We start from the raw sequence: 16,221 nt of genomic DNA on the forward strand, positions 1-16,221 counted from the left end.
GATGTAGAAGAGACATGAAGAAGAGGGGACACATGTTGATGTAGAAGAGACATGAAGAAGAGGGGACACATGTTGATGTAGAAGAGACATGAAGAAGAGGGGACACATGTTGATGAAGAAGAGACATGAAAAAGAGGGGACACATGTTGATGTAGAAGAGACATGAAGAAGAGGGGACACATGTTGATGTAGAAGAGACATGAAGAAGAGGGGACACATGTTGATGTAGAAGAGACATGAAGAAGAGGGGACACATGTTGATGTAGAGGAGACATGAAGAAGAGGGGACACATGTTGATGTAGAAGAGACATGAAGAAGAGGGGACACATGTTGATGTAGAAGAGACATGAAGAAGAGGGGACACATGTTGATGTAGAAGAGACATGAAGAAGAGGGGACACATGTTGATGTAGAAGAGACATGAAGAAGTGGATTTTGCATAATAGGTGACCTTTAAGATAATTTCCCTAGCAAGACGTGCTACCAAGCCAGAAATACAGTTTATAGAAATGAACCACAGCCTATCAGATAATCAGTTAGAGTAACCTCAATATGTAAACAAATGACGCTCTCAGTTTCTTTAGATGAATACCTGTGGGCTCGTCCAGGACTCCTTTGTATGTGAGTTGCAGCAGGCCGTCGGTAGAGTACTGCAGAGTCTTCTCCACCCCCACCAGGCTCAGAGCGTGCCCGTCCTCCAGCTCACAGCCAGCGATGCCCTTTCCACACTCTGCCACGTCTGCGCAGATGTTCACCTGCAGGGAGGGAAGAATCAGAACCAGAATCAGAACCAGGTTTATTACCAGGTAGGTTGACACGTACGAGGAATTTGACTTGGTGTCATGGTAGTGGTAATAATACATTTCATTTATATAGCACACTTTAAAAACAACGTCATCTCAAGGTGCTTCACAATGCTATAGGGAGAAAATAATAAAACAAATAACATAAAAAGATATCTAAGGAGCATATTGAGTAAAATATGGTAATATAAAAAGGTTAAGAGCATAAAAGGTTAGAATAGAAAATAAATAAAGGTGGGTCTTGAGGCATTTCTTAAAAGCTGAGAGTGATGCAGAGGTCTGTTTGTTCTCTGGAAGCTGATTCCACAGACGTGGTGCATACATACAAGTAAAACAAACATTTAAAAACACAGATAGAAGCTATTATAAGAAAATAGAATAACATAATAATTAGGGATGCTCCGATCGCCCATTTTGGGGCCGATCGCCGGAATCAGTATCGGCCGATACCGATCGCCGATTCGATCGAGTGGGCGGGGCCTATGGGGATCTTCCATTTAAAGTGATGTTTAAAACTCAGTTAATGGGGCTCATTCACTGGCGCTTCCACAAACAACAACCAACATAATTATTACATTCAAATGAAGTACATTATTCAAGTTTACATTAACTTTGGATAATAACACGGGAGAAATGAGCGGAAGCCTCTCTCCCTCTCTCTCCCTCCCTCTCTCCCTCTCTCCCTCTCTCCCTCTCTCCCTCTCTACAGCCTGTCAGTATCTCATGCAGCTCACTGATCCAGTAATGAGTGACCCGACAGTGAAGAATAAATATATCTATAACTAGTTTAGCTTGTTCCAGAGGTAGATAAAATAGCTAAGTGTGTTAGGTCTAACTCTTAGTGTGTGTTCTGCTCCGCTCACCGGTCCGTCACAGCGGGTGGAGCTGCAGGATTTCTGCTTCACACACGTTGCATACCGCTATTTTATTGTCATTTTCGGACACTTAAAATACTGCCAGACTGGTGAAGCCATCTTGGCGAGCTTGTTTTGCCGCGCACAGAGAAAAGTGTCATGTATTTTACGTCATGCGATCGGCTCTCGCGATCGGCATTTATAGAGAGCACCGATCGATCGGCAGAGAGTGAATATCGGCCGATAATGATCGGCGGCCGATCGATCGGAGCATCCCTAATAAAAAGTATTAAACATAATCCAAAATATAGTAAAATATAGCAGTATTTACATGGAAATGGAATAGAATAAAATATGGAATAAGACGGAAAGGTTTTACTTTTGGAGGCCTTCTTCTTATATTTGATAGAAACAAGTATGATTGACAAAAATGTTCAAAATATATGTGAGCATTGGAGTGGCTTTCCTTACTGTTAGCAGAGTGTTATCAATGTGTTTGTCTTACCAGGAAGTCCTTTCCATTTGCTCTTGTCGTGTATCCCTTCTCATTGGCCAGAAGCTGAAGGTTGAACTCATAGCCAGTGTTTGGGTCCACCACAGCACAACTCTGAAACACAAACACATGTTTACATGGCAATACAGTGGATTCTGAAACAGCTGTATAGTATACTGATATTAGATATTCTGTTCTTGTACATATCATATTCCAGTGACATGTATTTAGACTTTTTGCACTACTTTGTATTTTGTGTTTTTGTATTTTATTATATATATATATGTTACATTGTTGGAGGAGCTCAGGTCAGAAGAATTTGATTGTCATTTCTACACTGTAGCTTTGTGCATATGACAATAAAACCTTTGAATTGAATTGAGATGTTTAAAGCGGGAAACACAGGATGAGATAACGTCGTGATGAAGCTGAGCTCACATTGTTCTCAGTGGTTTTGATGGCGCAGGCTGCTCTTGTGTCCCAGATGAAGTTGGCGGTGCAGTTCTGGTACATCAGGAACCGCGGGCCCATTGACTGCACAGCGTGGAAAACAAACAGAGTCAGACACGTGCACAAAACAATACAAAAAACGGCTCCACTTCACTGTATAACCTCACCGAGCTTCCTCTGGAGCAGACCAGGTGGATGCGTGTCGTGTAGGAGAGCTTCTGGCCGTCTGACTCGCACACGGAGCCGTCAGTGAACTCCAGCAGCAGCCGGTCCCGAGCCTCGATGATCGGCCCTCGCTTGGAAACACCCATATTACTGACGGAGATGGCTTCCTTTGGAGATCCCTGAGGAGAAAGAAAGGGAAGGAAACGGCTCGTTAATCACACTTTAGGTGTTTCGCAGAGATGCCATCACATTTGCTGCTTGTCTAATTCAAATTTGGAAAGCACTGGCAACTTTTCAAGATGCACATAGCAAGATGTTCCTGTCACGAAAAGACCTTAGCTGATGAGCTCTTGAAAGTGGCAAATACATGTACATAAGTGTCTGTTCAGTCACTAGCTAATACCATTTAAGGGCACACAATGATTGAGCCTATAAATCTAAATCTAAATATTTGTATTTATCCCTAGTGAAATTCTTGAAATAGAAAAAAAATAGGTAAATAAAAATACTTTTGTGAACATAGGACGTTAAATAAGGAATGGGCAATAAAAAGATTTAAATGCAATAAAGATATTTATATACACATAACAAGTTAAAGTGAAATAATAAAAGATCAATTTAAACTTAAGAAGTTTGAAGTCAGTTAACACATGTACTACAATATAGAACATGTAGATTACAATATAAATCCTCCTGAGACCCAGAAAGAAAAAGATCACACAAGTCTTTAGGGTGGGATTAACATAATGACTAACAACTGTTTTATTGTGTCCTCTGTAGTATACAAACAACATTAACATACAAGTACATTTAGACAACATTAGAGCACAACAACTCGATGCAACAAATACTGAGCCCTCTTTGTAGTACTCCATGCTTTTTTGAAATGCAGAGATACATCTGACACTTGAGGCACTTGATGTATGTGTTCCCCGTGCATCCGTCTGCCATGAACCCTACAGAAACCTACGTGTTAGTTTGGCCCGTAGTGGACTCCATTTGTGTCGTGTAAAATGGAGGAAATAAAAAGTTAGCAAATCCCCATGTTCTCCTCAGAGGACATTCATAAAAACATTTAGTTTTAGGTCAAATCATTATTACACTGCTCTGAAAACTCACTACACTAACTCCTAAGATGTTCCCTTACTATCATTAATTTAAATATTTTACTCACAACACTGGTAATTACAAAATTACAAACTTACCATTTCTCTTTCTATAAATAGTGCTTGTGTTGATGGATGCCATTTTGAAATACAATGAAATTATCTTTTTCAAAGCCACCCCCCCACATATGTAATATGTTTGAAAAGCCCAGGATGTCCTCTGTGGAGTACAATTAGACTTAATGCTGTGGCATGTATAACCTCAAAGTAATGGACCAAAACCCAATGTGCTCCACAGAGGACAACAATGAATGGGTGGGTCTCTGGAGGATATACAGAGCAGAGGTCGCTTTAACCGAATATTTTCCGTGTATGACGAATTTTCTTTAACAATGGCGGGAAAATCTGAAAGCAGTCCGTCATTTTGACAGATTAGAACAAACTCGGAACAGCGCCAAAGGGAAATGATACCGTTTCCAGACCTAACTTGGCCGTACAAATCATTTAAATGTCTGTGAGTTTTGGCTTTACGCTGTGCGCGCTCCCGCGAGGTGCAGTGGGCATGCATAACACGGCGCTAACAGTTCACGTGTGTGCGCACCCCCCCACCCCCGTTGACAGTTCACGAGCGTGCTCTCTCTTCCCCCCCCGTTTGTATTTCTGTTAGATGTATATAGGAACTGGGTGTCTTTGGTAAAAATCCCTGGAGTTAATACTGTTTTAAGTTTCTGCTGAGGCAAACCAAAATATGGTGTCACCACAGTAGTAATAACCGTTGGGGATTACAACGTTAAAGTGGACCTATCATGCTATATTTGAATAATATAGTGTAGGACCATACCTATATTAGGCATATTTATACTTTTTTTTTTCAAAATACCAAACAGATCATGCATTTTAGCCATGCCTCATTTTGCTCAATTTGAAAAATGTTATCTCTGTTTTTGTAAGGGATTATTCTGTGAGCAACAGCACCACCTACAGGCCTGGCATATGTACTACAGCGTCTCCAGCGCTTTCGAACGGCAATGGCCGTGGTTGTCTCCTCCTGATTGGTGGAGTTGGCCCAATAGCCGTAACGCCACCGTCCTGACGTCAGGACAGTGTTCAAATCTGGATCAGTTTTTATCAGATCCGTTGCAGCCCCTTTTTTAGAGATTTGGGTATGGAGGAAAATAGAGAGGGTTGTGTTTTCTGACACTTGGTGAGTTCCCTGGAACACCGGGGACACATATTCATGTATAAAAGACGTACAAAAGTGCATTTTGCATGATAGGTCCCCTTTAAGGGTTCATTCTGTTTCTAGCAGTTACAGACCTGGTCAGAGATGTACTTCATCTGACAGACGGACGCATGGTGGTCGCAGCCTGTGACGGGGACGATCGGACGACAAATGTTGATGTAGTACTTCTTCAAGTTCATAGTGTCAGTCAAGTCCATCGTCTGCCAGTTTTTCATGGAGGTGGAGCGGGACAAGCTGGAGGCAGAAGGAAGAAAACAATTCAGGAGTCACTCAACATCCTGGTTGTTTGGTGAATGAATAAAACATGTAGCTGTGCATTACCTGGATAAGTCGTACTGCTCTAGAGTGACGGGATCTGTCACCAAACACTCATGAGGCCTCTCAGGACAAGCGTAGGATGTATACCAGCGGAAGTTATACGTGTACTTGTCCTCAACCTGCATTCAGAAGATTCAAATTAAAACTGAACGTCATACTGGTGATGTGCAAAGTTATTTTTGAAGAAAGGCCAGAAGAAAAAACATAAAGAAACAGACATGTGTTGGGGAATAATTTGCCCTGCATGTCCTCCTTCGCCCTCTGACGCAGCTGACCAGCCTTGAGCAGCCGTTATCTCCCTTAAGGAGGGGCTGCCCTAGCAAGTTGTTGTTACCAGTTTGTGACCGGGCAACTCTCGGTCAGAGATAGTTATTGTTGTGGGACACCTGGAACACATCCTTCTCTGGGTGTAGATGACCTCGAGCCATAAGCGACAACAAATGTGGTTCAGTGTCCTCAGCTGTTTAGTCTAACTATTGAAGAATGTTGATTATTACACTCTGAACTAGTTAAAACCTGGAGCTACAGGAGGATGCTTCAGAATTGATTGTGGCATCTCAACCGTGTGGTCAGACCGTGACCCGTGACATGTCTTGTGAATTCTCCGGCCGAAGCTCCAAATAAACCGTCAGTGTTTGCCATCAAAGCTCCAGCTCTCCATCGTGTGTCTCTCTGAGTCCTGACTCCATCAAAGCTCCAGCTCTCCTCGTGTCTCTCTGAGTCCTGACTCCTATTGCTTCAGAAGTTTCCCCCACAACATGTATTGTAAAAAAAAGGGGGAAAAAGGGTGTTTATAGACAAAATCCAGAGGCATATTATACCTGGAATTCTGGTTTTCCAGCTCCGGCTTCAGGGTCACACAGGAAGGAGATGAGAGTGGATCTGAGAGTGTGCTCTTTGTTGTTGTACTGGGAGCCGTTGCTGTAGGTGAGCTGGATCAGGCCGTCGTAGTAAGACAGGCGAGAGTTCGCTTCCCCGAGACTCCAAGAACTGAAGCAACAGGGAAAATAACAACATGAGAAAAGAGATTCACTTGATTGAGCCCATACCCAGCTAATGTACACAGAAGCTCAAGAGTCAAGCAAGCAGAGGAAGTAAGTGGAAATGAAAGATAAAAACAAGACAAACGTATCGATAACATACGAATCATAAGACCTAAATCATCAAAATGTGAATAATTCTTTATATAAACACTTATACGGTGAACCTAGTGTTGGCGGTATACATTTAAAAACAACTAAAGCTGCCAAAAATGTATGTTTCTAATCTAAAACAATACAACTGTGGTGCTCTTACGAATGTTCAGTGGAAAAACAAGAAAGAGAACACCCGAGATAAACTACAATATGATTTAGAGCACATGCATCAAACTCAAGGCCCGGGGGCCAAATTAGGCCCTTGGTGGATTTAATTTCGGCCCGCAGGATCATTTCGAATTACTATTAGATCCGCCAGTATATTGCACCTTCACTCAATCCTGAGGGTCTCCTCCGCTCAGAGCCTGACCCCAAACATTGATGAACTTGCACCCAAGATGAGATGCCAAGTATCTGAACTAGCATCACAGAGCAGCACACTGAGTTTACATGGATGTTTCCTTCTGCACTTTTTCTCTCACGACAACAGGGCATGATTGGTTTTCTCTTTGAGGGAAATAGTTTTGTTGAAGCTGTTGTTGGCCTGTGGAGAAATGTACTCATAAGAAATGACTCGGGAAAAGCTGCAGACAGAGCCATAAGAAATGAATGCAACTGATTATTTAATGTTTAATGTTGTTTTTATAGGCAATAATTTAAGCTGTGTTAGTTCCAGGTTTAATATGTGCAATAAGTTCATTTCAATAAGTTCTGCAATAAACATTGAACCAGTCCGGCCCTCCACTAGTACCCATTTTTTTATTTTTGGCCCACTGTGTATTTGAGTTTGACACCCCTGATCTAACAGGTAGTATTTCAAACTAGAAAACCCACTTTAGATTTTTGATTTAGTTTTTTAGCTATTCATCTATCTCTGTTGCATAAGCATGCCTTTTACATTGTGTTTCTTACATAAAAAAAAGAGACAGTAATGACAAAGTAATGACAGTTCAAATGTGTCATCATAAGCCCATGTCTTTGGCTTCTTCTCACCTCTTTTCAGACTGGCACGCCCCAGCCTTCTCCGGACAGCTGGCAGCTTTGACAGGACCGCACACGTTGATGTAGTAATCGTAGTGGTTGCTGCTCAGGTTGTAGAAACCACCGTCGGCTTTGGAGAGAGGAGACAAGTCGAAAGAAAACCCTGCGGAGCAACGAAGGACAGATAGAGAGGAAGATTGAAACAACTCACATCAGAGAGAAGTCAGATAATGGCTCTGTCAACAGGAGAGGAGTGGAAACACAAAGAAACCACTAGATGGCAGCACAGGTACGCTCTTTATGATTCACATATGATGATTCACTCTCATGTGACATAAAGACGTGACTCAGAGAGGTTCAAACGCCTGGAAGTCCCCACCTGGTGAAGTTGAGGAAGTAGGACAAGCAGAGAAACTTCCTCATGTGTTTTCAAAATGAGTAACATATATATGAGCAAGCAGAACCTAATAGATAAACCTGTAATAACACATTTGTTATAATTCAATATTTACTTTAATGTACTTTCTGTTTCTCATACTTTAAATTATTTTATTTTGTATATCTTAAAGTGGACCTATCATGCTATATTTGAATAATATAGTGTAGGACCATACCTATATAAGGCATATTTATACTTTTTTTTTTTCAAAATACCAAACAGATCATGCATTTTAGCCATGCCTCATTTTGCTCAATTTGACAATTTTTAGCTCTGTGTTTAGTAAGGGCATGATTCAGTGAGAACAGCACCATCCTACAGGCCTGGCATATGTACTACAGCGTCTCCAGCGCTTTCGAACGGCAATGGCCGTGGCTGTCTCCTCCTGATTGGTGGAGTTGGCCCAATAGCCGTAGCGCCACCGTCCTGACGTCAGGACAGTGTTCAAATCTGGATCAGTTTTTATCAGATCCGTTGTAGCCCCTTTTTTAGAGATTTGGGTATGGAGGAAAATAGAGAGGGTTGTGTTTTCTGACACTTGGTGAGTTCCCTGGAACACCGGGGACACATATTCATGTATAAAAGACGTACAAAAGTGCATTTTGCATGATAGGTCCCCTTTAAAATACTTGTTGCCATTATTAGGATGTTCCTTTCTTTTTTTCTCTACTTAGGAATTCATTATTGTTTTGCTTTGGATCTTTATGCAGACCCGGCGCCAGAACAAATCTACAGAGAGGGCATATGATTTTCATGGGAGGGCACACAAAACCGTCATGTGCCGCGGCCAGTGTCGGCACATGGCGGTTTTCTTTTGGGGGTGCTGTGGGGTAGCTTGACGTTTCATAGAGGCTGCTCAAACATTTAGGGTTTCCCATTAATGTCCCGGGCGCTACAGTGGAATGTTCTACTGCAGTGCTTCTCAAAGTGTGGTCCGTGAGCGCCCCCTAGTGGTCCGTGAGTATATTGGTAACATTTCACATTTTAAATAAATAAATACATTTAAGTTTTCCGCACACTCGCGGGAATATCTCCGCAATGGAGCGAGCTGAAGGGTTCGGGTCACTTTCAATTGCATGATATAGCCCAGCGCAACACCTTCGTCACACATGTTGCCACTTGTTTGTACCATTTTCTGGCGATTTGTAATCTGTTCTAGAAAAACGATGTGTTTTTGGATATTTGTGGAGTTAGGTGGTCCGCGAGTGTTTTTTTATTGGTTAATTGGTCCATGGTATGATAAAGTTTGAGAAACCCTGTTCAACTGCAACGCTCCCCAAACGCACATACACCCGCGACTGATACAATGAAGGCTCGATAATCAGCTCATGGCATATAGGTGTAAGCAGGGGTAAAGTGCTATTTTTTTTTAAGTGGGGGGGGACGGGACCTAACCTCTTTTAGGGGGGGTTCGGAGATTTATTTTTTATTATTGAAGTCAAACGCATCAATCCCCATTAACCCGGTTGCCTCTTTCTTGTCTTTCCCTCACTGCTGTGTTTTTCTAGCTCAAGTCAAACACTGATGAGTCAGACACCAGGTGGATTAAAGGTGTGTGTCGTACCGGCCTGAGGGTCCTCCACCCTGCAGTCGTCTCCCTGAGCCTTGGAGAGGACGCAGGCGGCGGCGGTGTACCACTCCATCTCATACACACATCCATCAGAGGAAACGCTGCGGAGGACAGGAGCGCTCTCCAGATCTCCTGCACAGAGGAACAGGTTTGAGAAGAGAAACCGAATAGATAGAGAATCACAGAATACATTATAACATTATAAAGGTGCTAATGACTTTGTACCTGGTTTGCACTTGAGTGTCAGGATGGTTTGGATCCTTGTCTTTTTATCGCTGCAAACACTTCCCTCAGTGTAAACCAGTCTGATGTCATTTCCTACTTTAGTCTTCTGGGGAGAGGAGAGGAAGCTGCCCAGGCTGATGGCCCCTAGTTTCGTATCTGAAGCACAGGGAGACAATAAAAACATGTCAATAAATGGCATCTATCGCAGAGGTATGTCGCAGACTACGTTATTCAAGGCACATTTAGATGAGTTTGCATCAGTTAAAGCGTTTAAAACCCAGCTCTATTCTATAAAAGGATGATATATCATGCTAAAAGTTACCAGGGGAATGTATACATAAAGCTTCTATATATACACAAAATAAATAAATAGAGAAAGGAAATCTTGAGAAAGAGGAACAAGTGGAATTTTTTGTTTCATTACAGCAGTTTTTAGTCAGATTTAATTTGTTTCTAGTCTAAATTTGATCTGTTTTTTGTTCCACTTTATAATTTCTTTGTCTCATTTCTTCATTCATCCATTTCAAGTCTCATTCCAACAGTTTTTAGTCTCATTTCAATCGTTTTTAGGCTCATTTCAATCGTTTTTAGTCTCATTTCAACAGTTTTTAGTCTCATTTCAACCGTTTTTAGTCTCATTTCAATCGTTTTTAGTCTCATTTCAATCGTTTTTAGTCTCATTTCAATCGTTTTTAGTCTCATTTCAACAGTTTTTAGTCTCATTTCAACAGTTTTTAGTCTCATTTCAACCGTTTTTAGTCCCATTTCAACCGTTTTTAGTCTCATTTCAATCGTTTTTAGTCTCATTTCAAGAGTTTTTAGTCTCATTTCAATCGTTTTTAGTCTCATTTCAATCGTTTTTAGTCTCATTTCAAATCGTTTTTAGTCCCATTTCAACAGTTTTTAGTCTCATTTCAATCGTTTTTAGTCTCATTTCAATCGTTTTTAGTCTCATTTCAACAGTTTTTAGTCTCATTTCAATCGTTTTTAGTCTCATTTCAACAGTTTTTAGTCCCATTTCAACCGTTTTTAGTCCCATTTCAATCGTTTTTAGTCTCATTTCAATCGTTTTTAGTCTCATTTCAACAGTTTTTAGTCCCATTTCAACAGTTTTTAGTCCCATTTCAACAGTTTTTAGTCCCATTTCAACAGTTTTTAGTCCCATTTCAACCGTTTTTAGTCCCATTTCAACCGTTTTTAGTCCCATTTCAATCGTTTTTAGTCTCATTTCAATCGTTTTTAGTCTCATTTCAATCGTTTTTAGTCTCATTTCAATCGTTTTTAGTCTCATTTCAACAGTTTTTAGTCCCATTTCAACCGTTTTTAGTCTCATTTCAATCGTTTTTAGTCTCATTTCAATCGTTTTTAGTCTCATTTCAACAGTTTTTAGTCTCATTTCAACAGTTTTTAGTCTCATTTCAACAGTTTTTAGTCTCATTTCAACAGTTTTTAGTCCCATTTCAACCGTTTTTAGTCTCATTTCAACAGTTTTTAGTCCCATTTCAACAGTTTTTAGTCCCATTTCAATCGTTTTTAGTCCCATTTCAACAGTTTTTAGTCTCATTTAAATCGTTTTTAGTCTCATTTCAACAGTTTTTAGTCTCATTTAAATCGTTTTTAGTCTCATTTAAATCGTTTTTAGTCTCATTTAAATCGTTTTTAGTCATTTCTTTAGACTTTAGAAACCCCCCCATCCTCGTGTAGATCCTTACCCACGGCACAGATGGAGGCGTCCATCGGGCAGCCGACAGCATCTCCTGTCAGGATGACTTTGTGACAAACATTCAGGAAGAAACGAGAGTCTGGCTTTGGAGATGTATCATCCACCGCTTCCCAGTTCCCTCCGGCATCTGACCCTGGATCAGCACACAGAGGAACAGACACAATATTGAGGGAATATGGCCACACCAAATAGCTTTTTAAGAGGCCAATATTGACATTTGAACTCACCAAGGTTTCTTGTGAGGGCTGAGAGGTCGTAGTGTTTGGTGTCGTCTCTGACTTGACAAAGTAGATCCTCTTTCTCCTTGATGCAGGCGAAAGCCGTATCCCAGTCAAAGTAGTAAGTGCAGTCTGTCTCGCCCGCAAAAACTGGAACCCCTCGTCCACCGCTCGCTGCAAAAACAACAAGTTTCTGCATCATGTATGGTACAAGTCTTAGTAGCATCAAGACTTGCAATCTTCCACTGTGTAGTTACTGATATTACCACCAGATGATGCCAAGGTGCAAAAAATAGTTGCGTCAAAAACAGGGGAAATGTTCTGTGTTCTGTCTTACATGCGTTCTTGTTGCACTCAAAGTTGATGATGGTCATTCTCTGGAAGCCGGTGGAGCATCTGGTGCCGTCCGGGTAGATCAGAGTCAGATCTCCGTCTGAATAACTGCAGAGGAAAAGAGATTTGTAGAAAGAAATACTTAATAAATGTACAGTACTATCAATGTTTGCCATTTCATCAATAAGGCAACTGTTTAACATGAAGTGTTGAATGAGGATTTCTCTATTTCCCCTTTTTTCCTTGGTTAAAATATTGGAAAAAGTCAACTTTGTACATACAATTGTTGGAATAATCATGCTCAAAAATAGAATTAGTACTGTAATCGGAAGTTTGTATAATGCCATTATATTGATACAGAAAGATGGACACACTCCAGCTATGATTAAATTACAACAAAAACATGTTTTGAATTGTGGCAAACATTTAAAAGAAACTTCAACCTGGTAGACAGTTGATATAGTATCATTATAAATATTATATTGATAAAACAACCATGAGATACAAGCTCAATGTTAGCAGAGCAGGAAGGTGCGTTTTACTACATTTATAAAATCTCAACTGTAATATAAAAACAAAACCATCAAAATCAAACATTACCGTAGTGTCTGGTTCTTATATTGTCCAGCCACCTTCTTCACGTCCCCGATCTTCTTCACCTGGCAGGACGAGACGTACGGGTCTTCGCCACATTCGCCGCTGGGGACCTTTCCACACACGTTCAGGTAATAAACGTAGCTGTCGTCCCCAGTATGTGCGTAGTACGGATGGTCTGTAGCTGTAGACACACACACACACACACACACACACACACACACAGTTGGTCAGTATTTTGGCCGTTCTAAAAATAGCATCACTAAAGTTGTATTTTAGTCACTAGATGATTTTTTAAACAATTATTTATCAATGTTTTTATGTAACTTATGGCGCATTTCCACTACAGCGCGGAGCGCGGTTTAAGCGTGCCGTGCCCGGCCTGTTTTTGGTTGCGTTTCCACTTGGCGTAGTACCGGCTAGTGGGTACTATTTCACAGTTTTTCTGGCCCCATAAAGTCGAGGTTCTTAGCGGGCAAACAACCAGGCTGAGTCGGGCTGAGTATGCTAAACTAGAGAGAGAATCGCTGGCAAGGGGGCTACAACTACAACAAGATGAACATATTTGACCGTGATTTAATTGTAATACACGTTTCAAAATGATGCCGAAGTAACAACATACTGATACCGGTTAGTAAAAACCATGAATTAATGCTTTGTCAAGTCTGCAGACAGACGGCAGGCGAAAAACCTTTTAAAATGCGTGTTTTCTGAATGGAGATTGGCTAAGCTAACGCAGTATATGCTCCGACCGTCCACACTCACAACAACGGCCTATACAGACATAAATAAACCAGCGACTGTATTCTCCATGAGACAGGCAGTCTGTGGTTTGTACTTGTTTAACTTTTGTCTAGTTTCTGAACAGATGTGAGGAGCTGTGAGCTCTGAGTGCTAACAGCTAACGGCTGATGTTGGTTTTGTGGTTCTCATTGAAGATCACGTCACGGCTCCGCCTACACTGCGTTACTATAGTTACTACCCCAGCTACTAAACTGTAATGGAAACGCAGCATAAAGTGAGCCTGGCCTAACAAGGCATAACTATACCGTACTAAGCCGAGCGAGGCCCTGCAATGGAAATGCGCCATTAGTGAGAAAGCCAATAACAAGCTTTCTCAAAATGTGGAACTGTTCCAATGACAAAAAATAAGTAGTTCCTGACTTCAATCTTGTATTAACACCAGGATATAAAGTAGTTCTAGTCAGAGAGTGAACTGTGGCCGACATCTTGTCACACGCAGACTATCATAAAGTGGAAAAATACTTTTTTTATAACCAACAATGACTTTACTAAAAACAGGAAGGTCAGAATGGTTTACTCATACAGTTACTTCCTCTAACTAGAAACAGCAGCACTATGAGACAACAATTCATGTGTGTAGTTCAAGTACAAACATGTGGCTAACTGGGGTTTTGAGTGTGTTACTTTCATACCTACTAAAAGAACAACACCTTATTTTGTGCTTGTTTGTTCAGTAGTTTGTAAGAACCGTTTTGAGGAATGAGGAAAATGAATGCAAACTAACAGCACAAACTTTGACATGTTAGCCTTTGCAGACCATTTACATGCACACAAACCTATATAACAAACAAACAGGTAAGGGAAACCCCCCTAAAAACATAATAGGGCCCCTTTGAGCAGCTAAGTGATACTTCAGAATCAAAGAAACTAGAGAAATGTTTAATTTATGGGCCTGACGCAACACCAAATTCTTCTCACAGCAGACCACTAGGTTGTTAGTCTGTGGTTAAGAGGTTCGATGTACTTACAGCTCAGGGTGAGCGGTGTCAGGTCGATGGAGATGTCGTGCTGGTCGTTGGTCATTTTGCAGTTATTGCTCTCCAGATAGTCTCTGTGACAGGCGTACTCCGTCACCCACTCCACCTCGTAACGACAGTTGGACTCCGCTATCATCTTAGGAGGACTGCCCTGTGGAGCCAAAGGATTTGTATCAGTAATGCATGAGTTACTTTAGAAATAAGTATGTATATATATATATATATATATATATATATACACATGAGTGTGTGTGTGTGACATACCGAGTGTCTGCTTGACGGACAGATGAAGGTGATGGTGACGGCTGGAGTGTGTTCCTTACAGATGTCTGGAGGAGTTGAACTGGTGGCGTTATACGTTAACCTCAGTCTGCAGAGGAGAGGAGACAAGAAAGTGAAGACTAAATATATTTTCAAAGCTTTTTTTAAATGTTTTACACTTAAAGGTCCCCTATTATACTGTTTTTCATCAATATATTATAGGTCTCAGATATATACAGAACCTGTCTCTGATTGGCTGAAACACCAAACAGATCATTGCAGCATCCCATAATCCCCTCTGTTTCAGCCCTGTTTCCAAAGTGCTGATTCTCTGTCTGTTACTTTAGATGAAAATAAGGAGCCCCTCCCCACGCCCCTCTGAGAGAGATTTGGTTACAAAGAACTCAATGGTGCTCTAGGAGGAGATTCAGGTGATAAGGTGGGGGGGGGGGGGTTACCTTGGTTGCTGATTGGCTAATGGTTACTCAAGCCAACACATCGTTATGACATCATAAAGTGGCCAAAATCTGATCAGCTCATTTTCAGACAGGTTTTTATAGAAATGGATCAGGACGAAAAGAGAGAGAATCTTTGTTCCTGAGACTTTCAGAATCTCTTTCCACAGAGGGGACACATGTTGATGAAGAAGAGACATGAAGAAGAGGGGACACATGTTGATGAAGAAGAGACATGAAGAAGAGGGGACACATGTTGATGTAGAAGAGACATGAAGAAGAGGGGACACATGTTGATGAAGAAGAGACATGAAGAAGAGGGGACACATGTTGATGTAGAAGAGACATGAAGAAGAGGGGACACATGTTGATGAAGAAGAGACATGAAGAAGAGGGGACACATGTTGATGTAGAAGAGACATGAAGAAGAGGGGACACATGTTGATGTAGAAGAGACATGAAGAAGAGGGGACACATGTTGATGTAGAAGAGACATGAAGAAGAGGGGACACATGTTGATGTAGAAGAGACATGAAGAAGAGGGGACACATGTTGATGTAGAAGAGACATGAAGAAGAGGGGACACATGTTGATGTAGAAGAGATATGAAGAAGTGGATTTTGCATATTAGGGGACCTTTAAGAGTTTATCCTACTGTGTAATAAATGAGACGCGTATGATGTAGAAGCTCAACAAGGACTTTGTTTTCTATTAATTTCTTCAAATATTATTGTATTTATACCTCTCATTTGACAGCAGCTCCAGCTGTGCGGTAGGAGAGCCCATGTCGTAGGATCCGTGGCTGGTGACCAGACAGGCGGCAGAGCCCTCTGCACACGAGCCATCCGGTCGATCTGAAGGAGTAAGATGGAGGATATGAGATGATGGGAAAGACAACAAGGTTTGATTATAATAGGAAATCAAATTGGAACATATACATAATGTATGGCAACGTCACAGTCAAATATGATCAAGGGTTAAGGTGAAATGTCAAGGTATATATGGCAACAATATTAAGGGGGTATACACATCTCTGCCTCCAAACAAAGACATATTTCACTTCTTTAGGTCT

The 16,221-nt window shown here is 41.2% G+C and overlaps 1 protein-coding gene across 1 annotated transcript in view; it reads right to left on the minus strand.

Annotated features, from left to right (window-relative positions):
- The window catches only part of igf2r (insulin-like growth factor 2 receptor), a 75,150-nt gene that overhangs the window by 39,988 nt on the left and 18,941 nt on the right, over positions 1–16,221 (minus strand). The window contains exons 6-22 of the mRNA XM_034121145.1: positions 15,892–16,003; positions 14,698–14,803; positions 14,425–14,584; positions 12,659–12,836; positions 12,063–12,166; positions 11,735–11,899; positions 11,497–11,640; positions 9,785–9,940; positions 9,554–9,691; positions 7,563–7,713; positions 6,255–6,423; positions 5,437–5,552; positions 5,190–5,349; positions 2,769–2,945; positions 2,590–2,685; positions 2,164–2,265; positions 594–756 (exon numbers count right to left, since the gene is read on the minus strand). Coding sequence (XP_033977036.1) covers positions 594–756; positions 2,164–2,265; positions 2,590–2,685; positions 2,769–2,945; positions 5,190–5,349; positions 5,437–5,552; positions 6,255–6,423; positions 7,563–7,713; positions 9,554–9,691; positions 9,785–9,940; positions 11,497–11,640; positions 11,735–11,899; positions 12,063–12,166; positions 12,659–12,836; positions 14,425–14,584; positions 14,698–14,803; positions 15,892–16,003 — 2,397 coding nt within the window. The remainder of the gene's footprint in view (positions 1–593; positions 757–2,163; positions 2,266–2,589; positions 2,686–2,768; positions 2,946–5,189; positions 5,350–5,436; positions 5,553–6,254; positions 6,424–7,562; positions 7,714–9,553; positions 9,692–9,784; positions 9,941–11,496; positions 11,641–11,734; positions 11,900–12,062; positions 12,167–12,658; positions 12,837–14,424; positions 14,585–14,697; positions 14,804–15,891; positions 16,004–16,221) is intronic.

The sequence above is a fragment of the Trematomus bernacchii genome, unplaced genomic scaffold (assembly GCF_902827165.1).
Source record: "Trematomus bernacchii unplaced genomic scaffold, fTreBer1.1, whole genome shotgun sequence".
Taxonomy (NCBI): Eukaryota; Metazoa; Chordata; class Actinopteri; order Perciformes; family Nototheniidae; genus Trematomus; species Trematomus bernacchii.